The sequence below is a fragment of the Rhinichthys klamathensis genome, unplaced genomic scaffold (genome assembly GCF_029890125.1).
Source record: "Rhinichthys klamathensis goyatoka isolate OS25496 unplaced genomic scaffold, OSU_Roscu_1.1 h1tg000180l_1, whole genome shotgun sequence".
NCBI classification, from domain to species: Eukaryota; Metazoa; Chordata; class Actinopteri; order Cypriniformes; family Leuciscidae; genus Rhinichthys; species Rhinichthys klamathensis.
In genome coordinates, this window is record NW_026606708.1 from 1,911,862 (window position 1) to 1,920,755 (window position 8,894).

General features: G+C 37.3%; 1 protein-coding gene across 1 annotated transcript; it reads right to left on the minus strand.

Moving 5' to 3' along the window:
- Positions 1-4,676: 4,676 nt before the first annotated feature.
- gpr61 (G protein-coupled receptor 61) lies at positions 4,677-6,532 on the minus strand. The gene has a single exon (XM_056260966.1). The coding sequence runs from the start codon at positions 6,436-6,438 to the stop codon at positions 5,029-5,031; it is 1,410 nt and encodes a 469-aa protein (XP_056116941.1). The 5' UTR covers positions 6,439-6,532; the 3' UTR covers positions 4,677-5,028.
- Between the last annotated feature and the right edge of the window lie 2,362 nt (positions 6,533-8,894).

Consider the following 8,894-nt stretch of genomic DNA (forward strand, 5'->3'; position numbering starts at 1 on the left):
ATAAAACATATTTTTCTTTCTTTCTGAGTTTCACCTTTTGCTTTAAAGGCCTAGTTCACACAAAACTGAAAATAGGCTAATTACTTACTCACCCTTCATGTTGTTCCAAACCTGCATGAGTTTCTTCCGTTGAACACAAAAGAAGATATTTTAAAGTAACCAGACAGTTAACGGCACCCATTGATTAGTAATAAAGAAATATTATGGAAGTCAATGGCTGAAGCCCTGAAGAAATTACTTTTAGCAAAATGAATTAGATAAAGTATTGCAGGACATTTGAGTTATTTAGCTATTGGCCTTTTAAAACTGGACTGATTGTAATCAACAGGATAGTTTAAATTTCAGACTTTTGTTAAAAATGTTAATCATTTTTATTTATACAAACTACCATGCCATCTCAGTGCATGTTTACAGAGAAACAAACAAACTTTTGCATTGTTGCTTTGTAAAGTGGTTATGATAAGGGTCTTTTGCTCATGAACGCACTCCCTTAGCCAGAGAAATGTCACAGAGGATAAGTTACCATGGAAACACCAAGTCCCACAGTGGTTGAGAATAAAGCCTGTGTTCCGCCACTAAATCACAGTTGAGCTGAGTCTGGATTTGTTTAGTTTCACTTTGGATCTCAGACTTAAGAACAGGAATGTTCCTATATAGCTGGCATCAAATCCAATATACTGATACTTTTACACAGATGCATATCCCAAAATGTGCTTTATTCATTAACACTTTTATAGCCATTTGAACTGGGATCCATTAATTAATTCCCCACCCCTGTCTAAGATCACTGAAATCTGGCTACTCGTTATTTATTAATCTATTCATCTAGTAGGTGATACCACCAGTTGGGCTTTACCTCTGTAATTGATCTGGTATAAATAATGTATTTATATTACTATTACTGATTTATTATGGCATACATTTTGATACTGTAGCAAATAATGTTAGACACATATAACAGTATGATACCAGGATTTCAATTCAGTTGGAATGGTGATTGTAATGAAAGCCATTATCTTGACTTTTGAAGTAGCCTACAGTCCAAACGAACTTTTGGAAACTCTCTGGGTGGAGCGATATATGAGGGAACACACAAACTGATCTCTAATCAGCATTGAGAAGCAACTCCCCCAGTGCTGCAAATGACTTCACAAAGCTCTCAGCACCTTCATCTCTCAGCAGAGCTAAGAGGTCAGGTTGTTTGAACTTCACCACTAGGGGTCTCCCTCTTACTTACCAAACATCAAAGTACATTGATGTGAGTCGCACTGATGCGAGTTTGTGCACATGTGTGTCTGCAGAGTGTTTGCACATGAGTGTTTGTGTGTGCATGTTACTAAATGTGAATATCTCTATATTTGTGTGTGTGTGTGTGTATTTTGGGGACAAATTTGTACCCAAGAGAGAGAGAGAGAGAGAGAGAGAGAGAGAGAGAGAGAGAGAGAGAGAGAGAGAGAGAGATAGAGAGAGAGAGAGAGAGGGAAAGCAACAATGTGAAATAGTGAATGTTTTCATCGTCTGGTGGACTCTCAGCACTGTATTTCTTGATAATGGCATTTGCCCTCCTAAATAATGAATGATGTGTTATCTTCAGTCCTTTTCTGTCAAGATGAGTTTACTGAGTTATTTCGCGATGTCCTCCAAGGCAGTTATTAATAGTGAAACAGCATTAACATGTGATTGTGATGGTATCTTTCTCTTTCATCCAGAAGTCTAGGAGGTAAATCAAACAGTATATATTAATGTCAATGATACAATTCTAACAAAAAATATTTGAAATAGCTAATATTGTCACACTGAAGTCTGTAAGATTTGTTCATGTTTTTGGGAGAAGTCTCTTTTGCTCAGTGAAGCTGCATTTATTTGATTTAGAATACAATAAAGCAAAAATATTGTGAAATATTGTTACAACTTAAAATAACTGTTTTCTATTATAATATATTTTAAAATGTATTCCTATGATGGTAAAACTGAATTTTCAGCATCATTACTCCAGTCTTCAGTGTCTTTCAGAAATCATTCTAATATGATGATTTGCTGCTCAAGAAGCATTTCTTATCAATGTTGAAAACAGTTGTGCTGCTTAGTATTTTTGTGGAAACCATGATAATTGTTTTTGCAGGATTCCACTAAATTTAAGTAAGTAAATCGATAATTTCTCATCCTTGCTAAATAAATGTATTTACAAAATACTGACCCCAAATATTTAAAGGGGACTGCATGAATACACAGTAAAAAATGTTGGGCTATTTTTTTAACCCAACCATTGCATTGGGTTACACATATTGGGTCACTATGTTGGGTAATTTCTAGTAATAACCCGGCTGTTGGGTTAAATACGTATGTTGTATGTGTGTATTTTGAATTTATGTACACAATTATGTATATTTACATTAAATGCTATGACTCCCCAATATTGTTTTATACAAATAAATAATCTGTATTTCGAAAAACAGTGTATTTTATTAATTAACATAATGTCAAAAATAAATAGTTAACTTAACTGTTCGGTTACTTTTAACCCAACTGGGTTTTTACCAAATGTTTTGGGTTAAAATAACCCACAGTTGGGAAGGTGCTATACCACCCTATAGTTGGGTTACTCGTTGGGTTATTTTTAACCCAACATTATTAAGTGAGTAATTAAGATTATGTCTCATTAATTTTTTTCTTTTAATTACATATTTTTTGCTTTGTTACTTTTTTAACCCAGTGTACTTTTCTCTCCTCTCTATTTCATCAAAACAACAGCCAGCGCTAATGTCATTACAAGGGAAAATCTGAGACCTTGTGTCTTTACTGCCATGCACCGCAATCTCTTAAAACAGCTACCACCAAAATAGCAACACCGAAGTTGGTTATATGGACTTAAACTTTGCTGTTGTATGCTGAGGCCACAACAAGCTCTTTCTGCTTATGGCAAAACACAGCACTGCACTGACACAAGAGTTTACCCATAAACAGAAGGCCTTTGACAGTGAGACGAGTCTTGTCTGCATCACAAGAACGACAAGGAAACAAAACAGCTTCTTTTAATAATGTTGAGAATTTCATTCTGTGGCAGAATTTGAAATGTATCTCAGACCGACTTCATGTTACAAACTTGATGATACAAAAAAGGCTTTCAAACTTTTTAATTCCTTAATTAAAAAGTTGTGTGGTGGTACCATGGTACTGTACAGCGACTGTACATGCAACGTACTTCAAATAACATGCTACATGTCCAAAACATTTTCTGTACCATGTCCAAAAAACATTTTTAATGATATATCAAGATTAAAACATTATGGATAGCTACATTAAAATTTTGATGAAATAAAACAAAGAAGGTATATGTATCTTACACTATATCTTCTCTCAAACTCTCTTTAAGATATTTAGCATATGCAACCATTCTGTTTTTGAGCCAGCTGAGATCATTGAGTCTCTGCCTGGACTTTCTTAGGGTCAATGCAGTGAGGAGAGAGATATGAAGTGCCATTATCTTCAATATTGGAGAACTCATCTGACGTGAAACCTGCTAGTGAGTGAAATACCTCAGGTGTATTACAATCTTCACCACATCTAAAAAAATAAAAATAAAAGCAATATTTCTATCTTATGGGAGTGGGTGGAGTAAGTACAAAATCTCAAAGGACATCTGTAGTGGCACATGTTTGCAGCTGACCCGATTGTTAACCTTTTGTTATAGACTATCTGATTGGCCCCCGCCATTTTGTGGATCAGGTGCCTCACCAAGCCCAAGGCCCCAGGGTGGAAGCCGCCATCTTCATGTCACAAGGTGTGGAAAATGTGACTGAATAAACCGAGGAAGTTTTTACTCTCTGTAAACACTTTTTTTTTTCAACCCGAGATTGTATCTCTACGCCTGATTAGCGAGTCTTGGCGTATGAATGTGCATCTTGACGAACTCTCAGAACATTTCCAATTTGTGAATTTATCACAATCTGTAAGAGTTGTTCATTTGTGTGCCCTTTATTGTTTAAATGACTAGAATAGACTTGTATATGTGTTCTCTTAGATTGTGAACACTTTCAACATCTTTTTTCGATTTGTCGGAATATACAGTACTGTTACAAATTTTGGGGTCAGTAATTTTTTTTTGAAAGAAATTAATACTTTTATTCAGCAAGGACACATTAAATTGATAAAAAGTGACAGTAAAGACATTAATGTTACAAAAGCATCAAATAAATGGTTATTTTGAACTTTCTATTCAACAAGGAGTCCCAAAAACCATATCATGGTTTCCACAAAAATATAAGGGAGCACAACTGTTTTCAACATTGATATTTATAAGAAATGTTTCTTGAGTACCAAATCAAAAATTTAATTGTAATTGTAATATTATTTCACAATATTACTTTTTTTTTTTTTTTTTTTTTTTTTTTTTAAATCTAATTAAAAAATCAAATAAATGAGCTTTGGTGAGTATGAGATTTCTTTCAAAAACATTTTTTTTAAATCGTATATCCCCAAACTTTTTCAATGTTTTTTTTTAAAATTCATTTTTGAAGAAAGAAACATTTTTTTTTAAATATGACATTGCGGACGGCCATAAATGTATCGCAACTAAAGAATTAAAATCTACCCACCACACAAACAAACCTTGGTTCAATATTAGTGCATGCTCCAAATTGTGTTGTTACAATTCTGAATTATTATCCAATTTTAAACTTATTTGTTGTCTGAATTAACATTAGGAGCCTTCAAAATTTGTAACATCAACCACTTGCGGTTCATACCACTTTTTGAATACAGATTCCACATCACAATGTTGCTTCCATGTTAGATTGTTTGGACAAATGTTGCTGAATCTATGTAAATAAGTTTCTGTCTAGCGGTAATGTGCTGGAATGAGGTCATTTTATCAGTCCAACATCTCTCCTGAAAAGATGACAGAAATCTACCAACCAAAAATTTAAAACAAGCTATGTACAAATTCTTGGACAGAGTATAAAAAGATCCAATGGTAAACCATAGCAACAATATATGATACATTAAATAAAGATTTTACATCTGAAAATGTCAACCTTGCAGTTCTGCTTTAGTCTTGATACAATTGTCTGATATATTAAGATCATTCATGTGTTGCTGCTCTATGAATTCCGAGGTCTCCTCCATGATCTGGCCAGGAATGTGGAAGTCGACAGACGGCCTGTGGAGCTCGGTTGAGAGAGGATTGTCCTCTTCCTGTTGAGGGATGGAGATGCTTTGGGAATTCCTTGGCCGCATATTGCAACCTGTGCCCTGAAGAAACTGGAGAAAGTTCTCCTCGATAGAAGCCTCTCGACTGGGCAGCTGTTCTTCCTCACCGGGACGCCCCCACTTGAAAACGTAGGCCAGGTTTCTAGCCAGCTCTTCCCTGATCTGTCGATTCAGACAGCCGTAGAAAAAAGGGTTGGAGGTGAAGCAGAAGTACCCAATCCAGGTGAACACGTCCTCTAGTTGGGCCATGCGTGCGAGGGATTCGAGAGAGGACGGCATGACGGCACAGTACAGGAGGAAGGAGAAATAAGGCAGCCAGCACCCAAGAAACTGACCTCCTACAGCGACTAGGACCACCGCAGCCTTGCCCCCACTGAAAGTCCTCTGAGGGGTGGTTCGAGCACCACTGAGGCTGGCCGCCATGCTTGAGCGGCTGCTCAGAGATTCAGAGCGTGGCCGAGGAGTCTCCATCCACGTGGGGACTGGGCCTTGCTGCATGGCGGCCACCCTGGCCACCTTAAACATGTTGCAGTACACCACAAAGATGATAAGCACTGGACACAGGAAGTACATGAGCGTAAAAAGGACCATGAACACCAGTCGTTGGGGCCCTCCATCCATCCAGTGGAGCGAACAGCTCTTTGGTTCAGCAATTTTCCCCATAACTTTCCCCAGTGCCGGTCCCGTCTCCTCTCTTTCAAGCGCCCAGCCGAGTAAAGGGAATGCGGACATGAGGATGGCTTTAATCCATATTCCAATCAATACCGAAACCACCAGGCCCATGGTCATTTTCACCTCATAGCGCATGGGATGAACGACGTAATAGTATCTCTCGACGTTGATGGCTGAGATAGTGAGGATAGCAGCACTGATCAGTCCCACGCTCAGACACAGGTAACCCTGACACAGAGCCTTGTTGAAAAAGCCCTGACCTGACAGCATACCCAGAGGCATTAACACCAGGGCCGCGATGAGATCCACCAGGCAGAGATGGAAGACAAACACAAATTTGCGTAGTCGCGGCGTCCTGGCAATGACGGTGATGATGGCTAAGTTGCCCACTATAGCCAGTATGTCCATCAGGAGCATGGTGCACAGGGCGAGCGTCTGGAGGACGTGTCCATCTCTGGGCACACTCAGTCCTGAGACGTTAGGCTGGGTTGCGTTCGGACGCCAAGAGGTGGCGTGGGTGATGTTCCACAGTGCGTTGTAGGTGGTTGTATGCTCCATGAGAGGATGGAATAAGGATTGTGGGCGGAGGTGATTTTCATGGGACTATCACCCATCCTCCCCTGCTGAAGAGTGGGATCCAGCAGTACCGTTCAATAATGAGGTTCTGTCTGCGTTACGGCATGCTGGTAGAGGTCAGACTCTGGAGTTGGGGCAGATTAGTGTCGCAACGTCCAGTTTCATCTTCAAATATTCACCTCTTAAGTCCCTGGCGCTCCATCGCGCTTAATATCCAACAAATCTAAATGAGGCATGATGGAACTGTGGAAAGAGAGAATAAAATTAGCAAGCAACTTTTGAGGAATAAGCCAACTTGATATGCATTCTTCAAATCCTAATATTGTCACTACAACATAACAAATCGCATTTAAGCCGAGTTTGAGGTTAGAATTGAATGTGGTAAGATAAAAAGGATGTGTACAGTGAAATAATGGCAAGAAAATGTGTCTTTCTATTGAGCTGCAAAAAGAGAACACAATCCAATTCACAAACAATGACACATATGAACTCTTTTGATTTAGTGATTTAAAAAACATACAGCACAACTAGTTCTATTTACAAACAAATGACTCTTAAAGAGCCGGTCCTTTTAATGAATCATTTAAAAAGAATAACAAATTGGGGTTACTGTTTTAATTAGTCTGATAAATCCATCAGAGCAGTAACTAAAAATTAAAAATAAGTTACCTTTGCAAGTTATTGTTTTATCATACATTCATATGTAAGCAAAATGGATATTATAACTGAAATATGGACAAATGAATCAGAATCAAATCAAACTGAATCGAATTCAAAACTGAAGCAAGAGCTTGTGAATCAGAATCAATTCAGTAATGACATTTTTGTTTATACCCAACACTAAATGTACTTAATGTCTGATTCACACAAACATACATGCATAAATCACACCCTTTCAATTTATTTAAACTGTTTGCAATCATGTGTTCTGTGTTTATGGTCATAACCTCACCTTGCACACTATACCTCACATGCATCATTTCTCAACTTTACGATATATTTTACTGTAAAAACACTGGACCTGCTTTGTTTTTCCACAGCATCAATCCATCCAGTTTTTTCCTGAGGTCACAGATTCTCCCTTGTGACACAATGTGGTCAGTGTTATGACAAGAGCTCAAAAGAATATCTAATTCAGTAATAAACTGTTGTTTTAGGACATCTCTGTAAGCATAGAGACTTTGTTTTCTGCCCAAGGCTTGTGACCACAATGATCTCATGGTTAACTGATTGTATAGTGAAGGGAAGGGGCTATTCTGTACCTGGAAGGTATTGCAACTGTGGTTTGGCCAGACAAAAAGCAGTTAGAGCTACAGTTGCATGATTATTCACATGACTATGATGAGCTTGATTGTGATGATTATAGAGATAACTTTTTAGCCTTCTCCTCTTCTTCTTTAATTTTTTTGGAGCTTTAGAGTTAAGAAGCTACCAAGAAAAATACTAATACTCAAAACAGCAGAGTGTTTAGAGTTAAAAAGATAGTTCACCCGAAATTAAAATTGTCATCATTCACTCACCAAACCTTGGTGTTCCAAACCTGTATGACTTTCTTTCTTCTGTTGAACACAAAAGAAAATATCTTGAAGAATGTTTCAACTGTTTTTGTCTATACTATTGACTTTCATAGTATAGATTAAAAAAAATATACTAAGAGATTTTTCAAAATGCCTTCTTTGAGTTCCAAAGAAGAAAAAGTCATACAGGGTTTGAACAACATGAGGGTGTGTAAATAACGCCAAATCTTTCATTTTTGGATGAACTCTTTAAGTGAAAACAACACTAATCCACAGACTGTCATCCACAGACTAATAACTAAAAAACACCCACACCAAATGCCATAAAAATATATATATACCTGAGATGAAGGGACACAATAGTGATAGGTGAATTCAGTAACTTTCCAGATAACTTCCTGGGATTAAACCTGTGATGTTTACATAACTAGGCCAGAATCATTAGTATACTATAGGGCAGGATTTCTTTTGTGCTAGGCAATCCACAACTTTTAAAATATGGGACGATTTTACCATAAAGTGTGTAATTTGTTGATAAAACACTTCTTTAACAGTTAAATGTGCAGAAACAAATAATCCATTGGTAGACCGGATTCACTGAAAAATGTAAACATTTATGAGTCTCTCTTTCACAACATGGACTACATTTATGAACACCAGATTTTTGAGTAGTTGAGCTATTGCCTTCCTTTGTCTGACCAAGAATACTGATCATGACACAAAGCGATTAACACACATGAAACATAATTTCTGTCTTCTGAGCAAGTGCACAATGCTCAGACTATAATTGTAGTCACATTAACATGTTTACACTACTATTCAAATGTATGGGATCGGTAAGATTTTTTAATGTTTTTGAAAGAAGTCTTGTATACTCACCAAGGCTGCAATTGTTTGATCCAAAACACAGTAAAAACAATG

Coding starts and splice junctions, on each gene's coding strand:
- gpr61 (XM_056260966.1), bottom strand. CDS start 6,438: ATGGAGCATACAACCACCTACAACGCACTGTGGAACATCACCCACGCC.